This window comes from Benincasa hispida, chromosome 9, assembly GCF_027475165.1.
Source record: "Benincasa hispida cultivar pf3 chromosome 9, pf3_genome.v1.1, whole genome shotgun sequence".
Lineage (NCBI taxonomy): Eukaryota > Viridiplantae > Streptophyta > Magnoliopsida > Cucurbitales > Cucurbitaceae > Benincasa > Benincasa hispida.
This window is the reverse complement of record NC_143486.1, coordinates 11,437,687-11,453,892: the sequence shown is the minus strand read 5'-3', so window position 1 is coordinate 11,453,892 and position 16,206 is coordinate 11,437,687. Positions and strand designations below refer to the sequence as shown.

Here is a 16,206-nt window from a genome sequence, read left to right as displayed (position 1 = left end):
TTCAATCACAAGTTTATGTCTTATGTCTTTCAAGCAAATAAGAAAGCCCAAAAAAAAAAAAAAACACCAGCCTATTTTTTCAAGAATCGTTTGCTGTCAATGTAGATGCAAGCAAAATTGTATACATTTGGGGGGTGGTATCAAATAAGAGAATAGATGATTTACCACCAACCTGAACAGTAAAAGCCTCCAAAGGGATTGGATCCAATGTTGTTACCAAATACACGTCCTCAAATTCATTATTGATAAATTGTCCACCATTTGTGATGCTGTACATCAATCCAAGGCTAAAAATTAGAAGAAATAACATGCAATGCAGGCGTCAACTCTTGGTTTTCTTTAAATAAAAAATGAAATAAAATGCCGACTTTGAAAAATCATGGACCAAAATACTACCAAATTCAACCTTTAGGGACTGAAGGTGTAATTTTTCTAAAAACAAACACACACATGTCGGCATTGAGCTGATCACAAAGGGAAATGTAGCTACAAAATTCGTTATTTGAGAAATAAACAAAGGATATAATAAACCATATCATATGCATTGTCTAATTTTATCATGGTTACTTGGAACAATCCACTCACGTCTCATGGAGAAAAATGAATATCAATTCAAATGCATCATTTGGAAGAATAACGCCAAGCTCTTCTTGAAGCTCTCTCCTGAAAGAATACGTGTAGATTCCTTTGTTATTCTTTCAGTAATAAATGATTCAGAAAGCAGTAAAATGAAATACAAGGAAATCGCAATTCAGAGCTAACAAATGGGGCCATATGGCCCAAGCCAGAGAAAATAATAAAAAGAAAAAAAAAAAAAAAAAAAAAAAAAAAAAAGCTGAAGGCCTTGAACGGGTAACCAAGACTAATCAGGTCATTTCGAGACCAAAACTATGAAGCCTTTCCATAGTATTTATCTAATAGCCTAATTTCTCGTTGATAATAAAAAGAAGCAAAATGGCTCAAGGACGCGAACTCTCAAAGTAGAGAAAAGGAATATTAAAAAAAATAATAATAACAAAACAAATTAGGAAGAATGAATAAAAGCATTCCACTTGAAGAATAATGATCAAATAAGCTGGGGAGTGAGCACAATTGAGAAGTCTTGACTCTTGAGCCATTTAAACCAAATACTCAGAATTGGAATCCAGCTATTTAGTTTGCTATCCTGTATGCTAAGAATTTATTGGAACTAAGGGGCATCCAGAAAAATTATCTTTATAATTATCATGCATAAAACATTCATTTAACCATTGGATTCAGTCAACTCCTTGATTCTGTTGACATACTTCATAAGGTGTTTTCTACATTCTTATTTCTCCATTGACAAAGCTGAAAACGTGAATTCAAATGATAATGTGTATGAAATTATATATATGCATCCAATAGAGCATGCTTGTATCTTTTACAGAAGCTTCTTTGCAGTCATACAACCTAAAAGAGGAGCAGTAACTGATCAGTGAAGTGAAAAATGATGATGATTAATCATCAATAGTATTTTAAATTACCTAGCTGTCTCAAGTGATGAATCGCCAGCAGATATGTGACCGGCACTGGATATATCCCACAACCCAGGCCATGAATCCTTGCAGTCAGCACGTAGTTGGAGAAGTAATTCTTGTGTACTTTCAGCAAAAATCCACATATGAACAGCCCGATGGTAGTCCCCATCTCTATGAACATCTCCCCTGCATTGTCAAGTAAAGTATTTACAACGAACATGGAGAAATATTTAGCATATTTAGTAAAAATAACCATATGGTGATTTCTTTTTTCTTTTTTTTTTTTTCCCTCTTTATAACAAACTTGTTTCCCAGACGATGTGTGAAAGGTACAAGACAGACAAAACTCAAAGGATCTGTTGAGCCACTCCAATAGTTGGCAATAAAAAAGGTACCATATGTTAAAATATATAGAAACACTAACTAGTCTAGAAGATTCTTGAAGTATCTACAATATAACATTAATGTGTAAATGAGATTTCTCTAGAATTATGTTGAAGTATGTAAACAAATATCTCAAAGAAAAATCTAGAAATATCCTTGGTTTTCTTTAGGTTTAAGGAATTCTAGAAAATTCCTTCAGATAAGAATAAACCAAAAAATATCTAGAATATTTAGAATCTGATGAATATGAATGAATATAATTCTCTTCTTCAAAATGAGGGGAGATGCTTTATTTATAGATGAAATGATTATATGCTTGTAGAATAACAGACTACCTACCTATTTTAACTAACTCACTCTTAGCTCACTTACAAACTCTCGGTACACCATATTCCACCGCCCTAAAATCAAACTCGGCCTCGAGGATGACAATTAGGACGCCAACTGGTAGTCATCGAGGGGAAAATAAGGTTTGAGATCAGCAACATTGAATACTGGATTAATACGTAGGTCATAAGGTAACTCAATGCAGTAACTTGGTTTGGCCACCAATCTGCGAATGAGAAGTAGGGCTTAAATGCAGTCTTCCACTCATCCCTCGACCTCATTCTAATCTGGTGGTATTCACTCTTCAAGTCCTCTTTTGAAAAAATCAAGGCTCCTCCAAGTAGATGAAGTAAATCACTTATTCTAGGGATTGGGAAGCTATACTTCATTGTAATCCGGTTGATAGTTCTACTATCAACATACATCCTCCAACTACTATCTTTTTAGGGGTAAGAGTTAGCACCGCACATGTGCTAAGGCTTGGTTGAATGTGCCCCCTTTCAATAATTCTTCAATATATTGGTGGAGGATCTCATACTCAAACTCATCCTATAGTGAGGAAGATGAAGGATTGTAGCATCCGGAACCAAGTCAATGTGGTGCTGAATGTCTTCACTGTTTTTTGTACTTTTTCTTTTCAACCACTACAAGACCCACTCTCTCTCTTTAACAAACATTTTGCAATGTATTTGAGGATTACATCCCCCCCCCCCCAACACTCTCTCCTCTCTCCTCTCCATTTCAAGCTCTTTCCCTTCCTTCCGATCTTTTTCTTCCAGTCCGACCACCTTCCTAACATCTCCGTTTATTTCCCCTTTTCTATCCTTACCTCTATTCTTTATTCGGAACTATGGAGGTGAAAAGTTGTACTATTATTGATCATTTCTTCTGTATGTGGCAAGATGGCAACGAATTTTTTGTGGAACATATGAAAAGAGGTCAGAAAGTATTCTTCTCAGTGATGATGGCAAAGTGGCTCGATATCAGCATGAAAAGGTTATTAAGCGGTCTGACTTTTGAGTTCTTTTTACTTAAGGAAAGAGTAGATCAATATGTAATCCGACTTTCAAAGTTTCGTAACAAAGAACGGTGGTTTGTGAAGTGTGCGGTCTGGCCTTCAACAGAAGGAAGGAAGAACATTCACATTCCTTATGGAGATGACAAATCTGGTTGGCCAGAGTTCAAAGAAATGGTTAGTTTTTGTATTAATAAACCTCTGGCCTTGACTGATCAATCTGAAAATATTCAATATCCAATCACGAGGAAATGGCTAGAATATGATGCTGAGATGGGTAAACGAAAGTTTATTGCATCAACTGATGTTTTGGACAAAAAGAGATCATATGCAGAAGTAATTAAACAAGGTGATTCAATTTTTAAGCATACCCATGTTAGTCCTTCATCATTTTGGGTTAAGAAGGAAACAGAAGTGTTGAACTTGAGTTTCAATTCCTTATTTGTGGTTTCTAGATTGTTTGCTCACAGTTCATGGTTGGATGTGAAGACTGCTTTGGAGGATCATCTTCATAATAGAGTTTTAATCAATCCATTCATGGATGACAAAGCATTACTGAAAATTGATATGAATCAAAAAAATTTCAAAAATATTGGAAAGTGGCAGCGATTTGGCAATCTTCATCTAAAGGTGGATGTGTTGGTCAAACAGGGCATTTTCTAGACCAAACTTGATTTATAGTTATAGAGATTGGATCCGTATAAAAAATTTACCTCTGGCATATTGGAAAAGTTCAGTCTTCAATGCAATTGGGCAACAATTAGGAGGTTTGGTTAGCATTGCATCCCAAACTCTTAATTGTTTGGATTGTTCTTCAGCTATAACCAAAGTTGAAAAAAATGTTTGTGGTTTCATCCCAACATCGATGAATATAAAAGATTTTAATCGTGGAGATTTTACCATCATTTTTTAGGCATTAGAAGACCAAAAAAATTCAAGCTTTAAAGTGTTCAAACTTTGTTAATTTATTAGAGTTTGATTCTTCAAATTCTATTGACCAAGATCGAATTTTAAAAGCTTTGAGAGATGAAATGGATTTAGAAAAAGAGAAGTTCATGGAGTTTGTTGTGGGATCGATGAAAAAGTTGCAAATTCTCTTGATGCGGAGATGGTTCATATGAGATGCACCAAGCTTTTGATCGAGTAGATTGGGATTTTTTAGAAAAAGTGCTGAATTTAAAAGGCTTCACTGCTAAATGGATTCAATGGATCATGGGGTGTGTAAAAAATCCAAAGTTTTCAGTCTTTATTAATGGAAGGCCACGTGGAAGAATTTTTATTTCTAGAGGTATTAGACAAGGAGATCTTCTCTCTCCTTTCCTTTTCCTTTTGGTTAGCGAACGGTTGAGTATCCTTGTTGATGTAATACATGAGAAAGGGAATTATGAAGGCTTTTTAGTTGGCAAGGAAAAAGTTCATGTTTCAATCCTCCAATATGTTGATGATACATTACTATTTTGCAAAGACGATGAAAAAAGTTTGAAGACATTAATTAATGCCATTGATTTATTTCAATGGTGGTTGGGACAAAAGGTTAATTGGGAAAATCTGCTTTATGTTGAGTTATTTATTTCAAGTTATAAGGAGTATTCATGGCAGAATTTTTGGTGATTGGAACACTCTAGGAAAGTCCTTTTGTAGTCTTCGAAGTCCTTGGATTAGCATATCAAAAATCTGGTTGAAAGTAGAAGCCTTGGCTGTCCTCAAACTGGGAAATGGTAGCAGAATTGCCTTCTGGCACGACTCTTGGGCTGGTAATTCACCCCTTAAACTCAGTTTTCCCTCTTTATTTAGAGCTGCCTCTATCCAAAATGGATCATTGGGATTCTAGAACCCTATCTTGGTCTTTACCCTTCAGAAGATTGCTAAAAGATGAAGAAATACCAGACTTTCAGACTTTGCTTCTCTTGATTTCCAATCTAAAGCCCTCTCTCAGACCTGACTATCGTTCTTGGTCCTTAGAAACAAGTGGTTTATTCACAGTAAAATCTATGTCTAACCATCTTTCCTTGGCCTCACCTATTGACACCCACCTTTTAAAAGCTTTGTGGAAGACCAATAGCCCTCGAAGAGTGAATATTACAGTCTGGATCTTGCTGTTTGTATCCTTAAATAGCGCATCAGTTCTGCAACACAAGCTGCCCTCCCATTTTATTTCTCCGAATCAATGTGTTTCATGTAAATCAGCAGGAGAAGACTTGCAACACTTGTTCTTTGACTGCTTCTTCGCAAGAAATTGTTGGTTAGTCCTTTTTAAATCTTTCAACATCAGTTGGGTGTTCGACTTTACTTGTAAACAGAATGTTCAGCAGTTACTCACGGGTCCTATCCTCAAAAAAGCCCCAAATCTGATTTGGTGCAATGCAGTAAAAGCAATATTAGTTGAAATTTGGTTCGAAAGAAATCAAAGAATCTTTCAGGATAAAGAACACACTTGGTTCTTCCGCTATGAGGCCGCCAAACTTAATGCTTCTCAATGGTATTCTCTTTCAAAACACTTTGAAGCCTACTCACTTCAAGATTTATGTTTGAATTGGCAAGCATTCATCTTCCCAGTTTGATTATGTTTCAAAGAGAAGGATCATTACTACCCAAATTTGAAGACTCAAGTAGCTAGGTTTATTTTATGATTCTCTTGTTTTCCCTCTTGGTTTGTAATTTGGCCATCAAAAGAGGACGTTTTTTCTATTTTTCAAATCTCCTGTAAGTTTCATATTTTCCATCTTTGTCTGAGTTCTATGGATATGATGAGGACGCTAAGGGCGTGTCAACCTAGTTGAGATGCCCGGGTGCGTCTCCTGATCCCGTATCTTGTATCGACCCCATTCAAGTACACATCTCTTGTACTCTCTTTTTATGAATTAATAAAAAGTTTGTTTCCCTTTAAAAAAAAAAATCCAAAAGAAATTAGAGGCAGTCCCAGTGAAAGACTTCAGACCTATCAGTTTATCTAGCCAAAGTTCTTGCAGAAAGACTCAAGAAAGTAATGCCTAGCCTTATAAGCCCAACTCAAAGTGCATTCATTGAAGGTAGACAAATACTTGATCCAGTCTTAATAGCTAATGAGGCAGTAGAAGATTACAGAAGCAAGAAGAGAAAGGGTTGGATTTTAAAGCAGGATCTTGAAAAGGCTTTTGATAGAGTGGATTGGGATTTTCTTGAAAAAACCCTTCATGAGAGGAACTTCCACCCCAAGTGGATCTCTTGGATTTTGGGTTGTATCTCTAATCCAATGTTCTCCATCTTCATAAATGGAAGACCAAGAGGAAGAATTAAAGCTACAAGGGGAATTAGACAAGGTGACCCCCTCTCTCCCTTCCTTTTCCTTTTGGTTAGTGATTTGCTTAGTGTATTGGTTGACAGAATCCAAGAAAAAGATCTATTTGAAGGCTTTATGGTTAAGAAAAATAAGGTTCAACTCTCCATTTTTCAATTTGGTGATGATACTCTACTTTTTTGTAAGTATGACGATGACATGCTAGACAATCTTAGAAAATCCATTAATTTGTTTGAATGGTGCTCCGGTCAGAAAGTTAATTGAAAAAAATCTGCCATTTGTGGGATAATATTGAAGATTCCAAGTTGAGGGCAGTAGTTTCAAGGCTGAATTGTCAATTAGCACACCTTCCATTCTTATATTTGGGCCTTCTTCTTGGGGGATATCCAAAGAAATTGGATTTTTGGCAGCTGGTCATAGATAAAGTACACAAAAAACTTGACAAGTGGAGAAGATACAACTTACCAAGGAGTGGAAGAGCTACTTTGTGTAAATCAGTCCTTTACAACCTTCCAACCTACTACATGTCCTCTTTTTTGATGCCTGAAAAAGTGATATCAGCCATAGAAAGGACCATCAGAAACTTCTTTTGGGAAGGCCATAAAGGTGGAAAGATAAACCATTTATCAAAGTGGGAGCTAGCTTCTAAAAGACAGGCAGATGGGGGTCTCGGGCTAGGAGGCTTGAAAGCTAAAAACTTGACTCTATTAGCCAAATGGGGCTGGCGGTATATGAAAGAACAACCCTCCGAGTGGAATCAAGTTATTACAAGTATCCATGGCAGCAGCCAATTTGGTTGGCACACATCCGGCAAGGTTCATTGCAGTCTTCGAAGTTCTTGGATAAGTATTTCAAGATCTTGGTTGAATGTTGAGAATTTGGTAGCTTTTAAATTGGGAAATGGAACCAGGATTGCATTTTAGCAAGACCCTTAACTGGATTCTTCTCTTCTAAAAGACAAATTCCCTTCCCTATTTGGCTTAACCACCCATCCCAATGGTTCAGTATCAAACTATTGGGATTCTCACACCTCTTCATGGACACTTAACTTCAGAAGAGCCCTAAAGGAAGATGAGATTCTAGAGTTCGAACGTATTGATTAGACCCCATAAGCGGGACCACCACCCCATAGCATGTTGCCACCAGAAGCAGAACCCCATATTTCTTCTAGCCTTGTTGGTTAAGCAAGATTTAAACAGTAGGCAAGATACTCGCCTTTGGTCCCTTGAAAATAATGGCCCCTTCTCAGTTAAAACACTAGTAAACCACCTTTCTTTGGCCCCTCCAATTTCAGCCAGCCTTCAAAAGGGTCTTTAGAAGACCAACAATCCTAGGCGAGTTAATATAACAATATAGATAATGCTTTTTGGAGCCCTTAATTGCTCCTCAGTGCTGCAACGAAAGCTGCCCTACTACTATATTTCCCCCAATTGGTGTATCCTTTGCAAATCAGCTGAAGAAGATCTCCAACACCTATTCTTCGACTATATTTTTGCCTTTAATTGCTGGAGAGAATTTCTCAATTGCTTCAACACCTCTTGGGTCTTCGATAATTCATTTAGAAGCAATGTGCAACAACTACTTTCTGGTCCATCTCTCAAGAAATACTCTAATTTACTTTGGATTAATAGGATAAAAGCAGTGCTGGTTGAAATTGGGTTTGAAAGAAACCAAAGAGTGTTCAATAGTAAGGAAACTCCTTGGTTTGCTCAATTTGAGGCGACAAAGCTCAATGCTTCTCTTTGATGCTCCCTTTCTAAATGTTTTGAAGCCTACTCCTTACAAAACATGAGCTCAAATTGGCAAGCGTTCTTACAAATGGAAGCTTAGTTGAAGATCCGTTGGATGTGGCAGCAGATTTAAACTTTCTTTTGTAATCTCAATTGTTATAATTTCCTTGCTGTATTCTTAGTTCTTTGCAGCTTCAGTTTGTGAAGCTTTTACTTGTCTTTTTCTCATTAATATTAACTTTTTGCTAGCTTTTAAGGGCTCATCAGTTTTGTTGGATATGATGAGGGTGCTACGGGGGTGTCAACCTAGTTGAGATGCCCGGGTGCGCCTACTGATCCTTTGGTTTCCTTCTTGGTTATTTGCATTCGCCTTTATTTCCAAGTACACATCTCTTGTACTAAATCTTAATGATTAATAACGGTCGTTTTCTAAAAAAAAGCTCACTCGCTTCAGTTATGGATTAATGCAGCTAAAGCAGTTTTGACAGAAATTTGGTTTGAGAGAAATCAACATATTTTTCAAGAAAAGTCTCTTCAATGGTTTGACCGTTATGAAATTGCAAGAGTTAAAGCTTCTTTTTGGTGTTCACTTTCCAAGAATTTTTTGGATTATTCTATTCAAGATATTTGTCTTAATTGGAATGCTTTCATTCATTCTATGTAATAGTTTTTTTAGACACATGGTTTTCCATTGTATTCGAAATGTTCATTTTGGAGTATGGAGAGGATGCAATGGGTGTGTCAACCTAGTTGAGATAGTCTGGTGCATCTGCCGATCCCTGGTTCTTCTTATTTTTAGTAGTTTCTTGTAATTCGAGCAATAGGCTCTTTTCATTTCATCAATGAAAAGTGGTGTTTCCTTTTCCAAAAAAAAATGTATTTGAGGATTAAAATCTCCTTTAGGAGCAATCGGCACCATTTGAAGAACACAAGACACCCTATCACCTTCATCTGTGTCAATATAATTGGCTTCTTCCTCATTATCTTCACTGCATTCAGCCAACGAATCCCCTTCTTCATCCATATATGCTGCTGTTTTTTGTTGGGGACACTCATTAGACAAGTGCCTCGCTTGGCCACACCTCAAACATTTTCCCAATGTAGGCCAATTATAAGGATTTTGAACTTTATGCTCATAAACAACCTTTGTTTCCTTCTCACCAACCTCTTCTTGCCTTTCTTTATCCTCCTTGGATGAAATTGGTGGAGTAGGATGGTCCAAGGTACTATTTGCTCTTCTACTTACAGAAGCATCCCAATGAGCTTTTCTTGAAATTTTCTTGGAGCGTAAATCATTCAACTCCTCTATTGTTTCAGCACAATAAATTGCATCATCCAAAAAATGAAAATGTTGTAATTTTACCTTCTTTTTTATGTCCACCTGTAGGCCACCAGTGAATCTTGTAATTAGATGTTGTTCATTCTCCACCAAATTTGTTCTTGCTCCCAATCGGTGGAATTCTTTCACATAATCTACCACTTGTCAAGGCCCTTGACTATAGTTTTGGTATTGATTGTAAAAGGTCTGCTCATAATTGGGAAGAAGGAACCTCTGTTTCATCAACCCCTTCATTTTTTCCCACGTTTGAATTAGCCTCTTGCCTTGCCATTGCCGATTGATCTCCAATTGATCCCACTAAGTGGAAGCTCCCTCTTTCAACTTGAAGGCTACTGATAACTAATAGAAATGTAAATTATTGTAGCCTTTTATTTAGAATTATGAGGGCTAACAAGTAGAATATGCGGTGATTATTCTAAGAACTCATATGAAAAGTGAGCTTGCGTCGATCAGCATTGAAAATCTCGGCTAACCCAATATTATGCGTTATTCTGCGACAAAACGTCTATTTTCATAGCTATCGCAGGAACCGATCGCATGCGGTAAATCCCAGACCATCGCAAGGGTGATCGCGTACGTTCATCGCATGGATATTGCGGCTATTAACCGCATGCGTCCATCGCATAGAGGTTGCGGTTACAGGATAATAACCATAATAGAAGGGTGATCGCAAGGTTGGTGGAATGCGATGGTACTTCGGAAACCAAGCATGAATGCATACATTGGGAGTATCAAAAAGATGATGTTAACATTTCACCTACCACGCCGTTTGTAGCAGAGATTCAGAGTAGGTCCATCACGCCGTTAGTAGCAGAGATTCAGAGCAGGACCATTAATGTTGTCGGTGATTGAGCTCTATAAATAGAGCCTTAGAGCCCAACTGCAAATCATCCGAGCTTCTGCCTTAGAGCAGATCCTTGTGATCACAAATGAGAGCGTGAGAAGACATTCTTTGAGAGTTCTTTATTCCTTCAACTATTCCGAGTGACAACTGGAGCTTTGCCGAAGTTAGATCTCAAGAGAGACTACTCCACCGCCCATCCATGGCACCACCGACAGCCTTGACACACATCTGATGGAAGCAAGACATTGCCTACATCTAGCCCTCCATCTCTCTTCTATCTCTGTATTGTATTACATTTTGACTTAAGACATTAATACAATTTGTAATCAATGCATCTCTTTATTTCCTTCGACTCCATCTTCATTAACTTCTTCTTTATCCTCCCTTACTTTCATTGCAACGAACTAAGTAAGATTGCTAGAGTATTGCATACTTAATCATGCAGCATAGACATATGAAGCATGTAGCAAACCACCGAGAAGTGTACGTTGCGCGAGTATAGTGAGTAAATCCTCTTTGCTTAATGTAAGGCTATAGCAACGCTTGTCTATAAGCGGTCGCAATGCTTGTCTATGAGCTGACCAGCGACGACTAACTGCCCGAGAGGGTAAGTAGTAGAACTCACTAAGCAAAGTAAGCAGTGTTTCTAGAGATAGGAATAATCTTATGTCAACCATGCTTTGTGTGATCATCTTGTCTTATGAGTGCATCATTCATCATTTGGAAATACTTGAGAGAGTAGTCTCTAAAGACCAAATCTAGGCTTGAAAGAGTCAGATTCGATCGCATAAGCAAGAGTAGAAACTTAGGAATAAGTTCTATCTGCTATCTACACATCACATGCACCCTAGAAGTAGGATATGGTGGTATGCGGTCACCTTGTTTATGTGTTTAGATCGCATAAGCAAGAATAGAGACTTAGACATAAGTCCTATCGACATTATCACATATGCATCGCATGCGTATATATTTGTGTATAGCATGATCGCATAACTTGCGCTGGCTGGGGTTACCCTTGCTATCAAGCTTAATGATGCGGTGAAGTCATCCCCTCCACCATTTTATCTAGCATCTTATTACGCGTTAACAGTTGTTGCGTCTCTACCAACTCTCATAGTCATACTTCCATCGCTTAATCTGTTTAGCTAGGAGTAGGAGTAGCGCATAGTCCTTTAACTTCATTTTTATTCATCGCCGCAGACGCATCACTTCGCAACATTAGTTACAAGTCCCTGAGTTCGACCTCGGATCACCCCAAGAAACTTGCGATCTCATTATACTTGGCGAGAGAGCAAGAAAACTTGTGACGGGAGCGCATGGTCATTGCATATATTCTTAAACGCATATTGCATATCCCTTAGTCCAACTCATGACCATCGACGCATGGAGATCAATGCATATCATAAGACGCACACATATTTATTCTCCATTTTGCCACCCATCAGCTACCAAACGTACCTTTTTGTGATCCGGCGTATTCATAAAATCGAAAAAAATCTTAATGTTCTTGATCCAATTGAGGAATGTATTGATGTCACGCTTCCCATTGAAAGTCGGCAAGTCAATCTTCATTTTGTAATCATATGAGTCACCTTTATCTCTATACCTCTCTTCTCGTCGCCTCCTTGGAGCATATAACTCTTCTTCTTGATCATACTCACTCGAATAATCCCAATCTTGAAATTCTTGCTGCCATTCTTGCCTATTCAAACGTCTTCTTAGAGCTGCCTATGTAATCTTGGAGCTCTTGATGAATTTCTGGTTGAAATTGGAAATTTCTTGGCTGTTCAATGCCACGCTTACCTCTTCTTCCCCATTCTTGCACGAATGGTTGAGCGTTCTCTTGATTTTGAGGTGCTGCTACCAGCCTCTCAACCCTACGAGTGTGGGTTTCCATACTTTCTGGAATGCTAGTCATCGTTCCATGAATTCCCTCCAAAGAGTTCTCAACAGACAGCAAGTGTTGTGTTGTTGTTCTAGGAGAAAGTGTGGGGGTTTCTTCCATCTCTTGATCTTGCCACAGGTTCTCCTCCTCTCAGATGGGCAGCCCTTCTTCCCACCATCAGCCCAGATTCTTGGAGTGCTCGGATACCAATTTGATGTAATATACCAAAGGACTGAATTTGAATGAATGTAATTCTCTTCCTCAAAATGATGGGAGATGCTTTATTTATAGATGAAATAGAGTTACCAATTCAATAAAATTGATTAAATAAATCTTCTTTATCGTAAATGAATTGAATACATTAAATTTATTAAAATTGATTAAAAAGGTTAATGATTGATGTGGAATATCCATAGTGACTCGACAAGAGATATAGAATTACCAATTCAATTGAATTTATTAAAATAAATCAATTAAATAAATTTAATTTATTAAATTGATTAAAAAGGTTGCTTCTAATTTGGTGACTAAAAACCTAATTTGGAATATATGATTACAAGCTTATAGAGTAACAAACTAACTAACTACCTATTTAACTAACTCGCTTACAAACTCTCGGTACACCAGAATTCAAGAACAACCAATTCTCTAGCCTAGATAGTGTCATTTTCTTGGCTGTATTGTTGTGTCCTTATTCTATTATATTGAGATAGTTTGTATGGAAATGATAAGGACGCTAAGGGGGTGTCCACCTAGTTGAGATGTCTAGGTGTGTCTCATGATCCTTAGGCTTTTTTTGCTCATTGTATAATCCTTCTATACTTTGAGCATTAGTCTCATCTCATTACATCAATGAAGAGACTCGTTTCCATTTTAAAAAAATAATAATAATAATAATAATAAATTCCAAGAAAAATCAAGAGAGATCCTTTTGCTTGGGCTCCAAGGATGTGATGCCTATAAATAGGAGATGTGGTCTCATATGTGAGCCAAGCAAAGTAAGAAGAGTTAGAGAGAAACTTAGAGTGAAAAGTGCGTGAGTGTATTTTGAGAGAATGAAAGAGTATTCTCTCCAAACTGTCTTTCCTTGTAAATTTTTAGTAAAAGTTTTGTCTCTCTTCCTTTTGTTCCAATTTCTTCAACACCATAATCACACATAAAGAAGAAAGACTACCACCGATGTTTATGATCTTTCATTAAACTACTTTAACTTTTGATCGCAAAAGGCCCTCCTTAATCAAGAGTTGGGGAGTTGGCCTTTCTCTTGTCTTCACATCAGTTCACATCAATTGGTTGTTCTTTCTCCTAGTTATAGAGATTAACATTTACAACCCCTTGAAGCCTTGATTGATCAGGAACTTCCTTTCCTAAATCTTTGTATCCTCATTTGGCTTGTTCTCCAGTCTCCTCAATCTCTCATTATTTCTTCCATCCTTTGGTGCAAGCTCAAAATCCCCAAAAAGGTTTGATTTTTTGTTTGTTACATTAACTTGGGAAAGAATAACACTACAGATGTTCTACAGAAAGCCTCAAGTTCTAGGCTCGAATTACTGTGTTTAGTGTACTAGTGAGTTAGACAGAGAGGATCTCAATAAATTTTATGGTTGTGCCCTTTTACTTCCATAATTTGGAGTTGTATGTGTCAGAGTCTTGGTCTATCTATTACCTTTTGTATTCTTTGTCAGAAGACAGAGGAAGACCTGGATTATCTCCTTTGGGATTGTCAGAATGTGCGGGCTGTTTAGAGTTACTTCTTGCAGGAGTTTGATGTTCGAATTACCGGCCAAAGGGATGTTCATACGATGATCGAGGAGCTCCTCCTCCATCCGCCTTTCAGAGAGAAAGGTCGTTTTTTGCAGTTTGTTAGGGTTTGCGCGGTTCTATGGGTTATTTGCAGGGAGAGGAACAATAGAGTGTTCAGAGGTAGGGATAGGGTCTCGTGTGAGGTTTGGTCTTTAGCGAGGTTTCATGTGTCTTTGGACTTCAGTTTTGAAGCTTTTTTGTAATTCTTCTCTTGGTAACATTTTACTTAGTTGGAACCCCTTCCTTTAGTAGAGGTGTTTTGGTGGGCTTGTTTTTTGTATGCTCTTGTGTTCTTAATGAAAGTTGTTGATTCTGTCAAAAAATGGGGGGAAATCTATTACTTTTTAGATGATAAATGAGAACATTTAGGATCCCTCTATTCCATGGACTGGTCATATAATTTGGCAGACTAGATTCTGTAGTAACTCTAATTGAAATAGAAAATGTACTGATAACTTGGGGAATAATAAAATAAAGAAGAATAACTTTTTTCCAAAGTTTTCCAAACTTGTTGACAAGTAGTGTTGATATTATAAGCGAGAGCCTGAGAGCATAGATTGACCAACGCCATAAGCACCTAATCTTTTTGTGAATCAATAGAAGACAGAAGATTCACTAGTCGGTGGGTAAATCGTTGCAGCAGGGTTTCGATTGTGATCCATCAATGAAACCAAGTAACCTGTGAGCCTTCAGGATAGTAGTAAGTTGAAATTTTAAGAGTACGAAGTTCGAAGAATCGAGACATATAGACAACGTATTGCATATGTTGGAGAGAATAAAAATTGGAGAAAAGGCATGCATCTCGAAGAGCTCATCATTGTAGAGCTTATGGAAATTCATGGAAGGAAGAAGAAGAGAATCGTGGAAAAAGATAAAGAAAACCAAAGAGCCTGCATAAGAATATTTCACAAATTTAAAATACTTACAGCTGTATTATTAGATGAAGGGATGGGTTTGCAGACTCAATATACATAAGGACTTACAGAGACTTAACCAACAGCCTACATTCATATTCTAACAGAAAAGGAGACTAACAGATAACAGAGTACACAACTAAAATACAACTGATAATGGGTTACATGATACTCCTGAGCAAGCTCGAATCTAAACAACTACACGAGGTGCTACATATCCTGTTTGCAGCTGAGGGGAAGAACAATCCAAGGCAACAAGAAAGTAAATGACTTCTTCAGGTGTTCTAGCACTTGGTAGTGGGCGCAATTGAGTTTTACGCTGGAAGCTAGAAAACCAACACGTTCAGGGAAAGTCAGACACGAATTCCATCTAATAACTCAACCAAAAGGCCAACAAACATTAAGGGAATAAGACGAAACGTGTGATCATCACTGTCCCACCGTCTTGGTGGGTATGGATGACAATTTGGAAATTAATGAACTTGCATCAATCAGCAGTTTTGCGGTCTAAAATTTCAGGAGAACCAATCGAACATGAATGAAAAAAGAAAAAGAAGAATAAGCATACTAAAGAAAATCATGCCTGGGTTTGGAAAATCCAGTTTTCTCTCCAGTTTTGGTTAGGACGTCGAAATGCTCTTCCTGCGTATGAGGCTCCGCCATTGATGAACGTCAATTGAAAGGTCTAGATAGTAACCTTTGAATAAAACGTTGACACTTTTCAACTTTCACGTAACTTTATCGAATTTGGCAGATTCCTTTACCTATCCATCCTTCTCACTCTTTGTGAAATAATTCCATTGGATCAACTTGGGAAATTTATTCGGATGATCTACTTTTTGGATCCAAAATGTCAAATGACCCATTTTTAAGATAATGTCAATTGATTCTTGTCGATGTCATCGTCATATCAAATTACGTAAATTGTCCTCACCTCTTTGTCTTCTTACCCTTTTACTGAAAACCAACCAAAACTAAAAACTCTTCAAATTTCCCTAATGGCTTCATATTGATCATAAGCTCTGGACGGTTTTGCTGCGTTCTAAAATCCATCATTTGGGCTTGCAAACGATTTTTCTGCCACCAACAAATCGAATATGATCGGTAAGTGATTTCAATATATGCCTGAAAATGATCGGTAATGGGGCTTCATGAGTCGTTCTGGGTTTAGAAATACTGTGAACCTAGG

At 37.5% G+C, this 16,206-nt stretch overlaps 1 protein-coding gene across 3 annotated transcripts in view; it reads right to left on the bottom strand.

Annotated features, from left to right (window-relative positions):
- The window catches only part of NUDT3 (nudix hydrolase homolog 3), an 88,843-nt gene extending 73,031 nt beyond the window's left edge, over positions 1 to 15,812 (bottom strand). For 2 of the 3 annotated variants that reach the window (XM_039042611.2, XM_090317627.1), the window contains exons 1-4: positions 15,601 to 15,805; positions 1,506 to 1,685; positions 586 to 663; positions 173 to 269 (exon numbers count right to left, since the gene is read on the bottom strand). In XM_039042611.2, coding sequence (XP_038898539.2) covers positions 173 to 269; positions 586 to 663; positions 1,506 to 1,685; positions 15,601 to 15,680 — 435 coding nt within the window. In that variant the 5' untranslated portion in view covers positions 15,681 to 15,805. Of the gene's footprint in view, positions 1 to 172; positions 270 to 585; positions 664 to 1,505; positions 1,686 to 15,600 lie in introns of all 3 variants that reach the window. The other variant, XM_039042612.2, reaches the window with a different exon arrangement.
- Between the last annotated feature and the right edge of the window lie 394 nt (positions 15,813 to 16,206).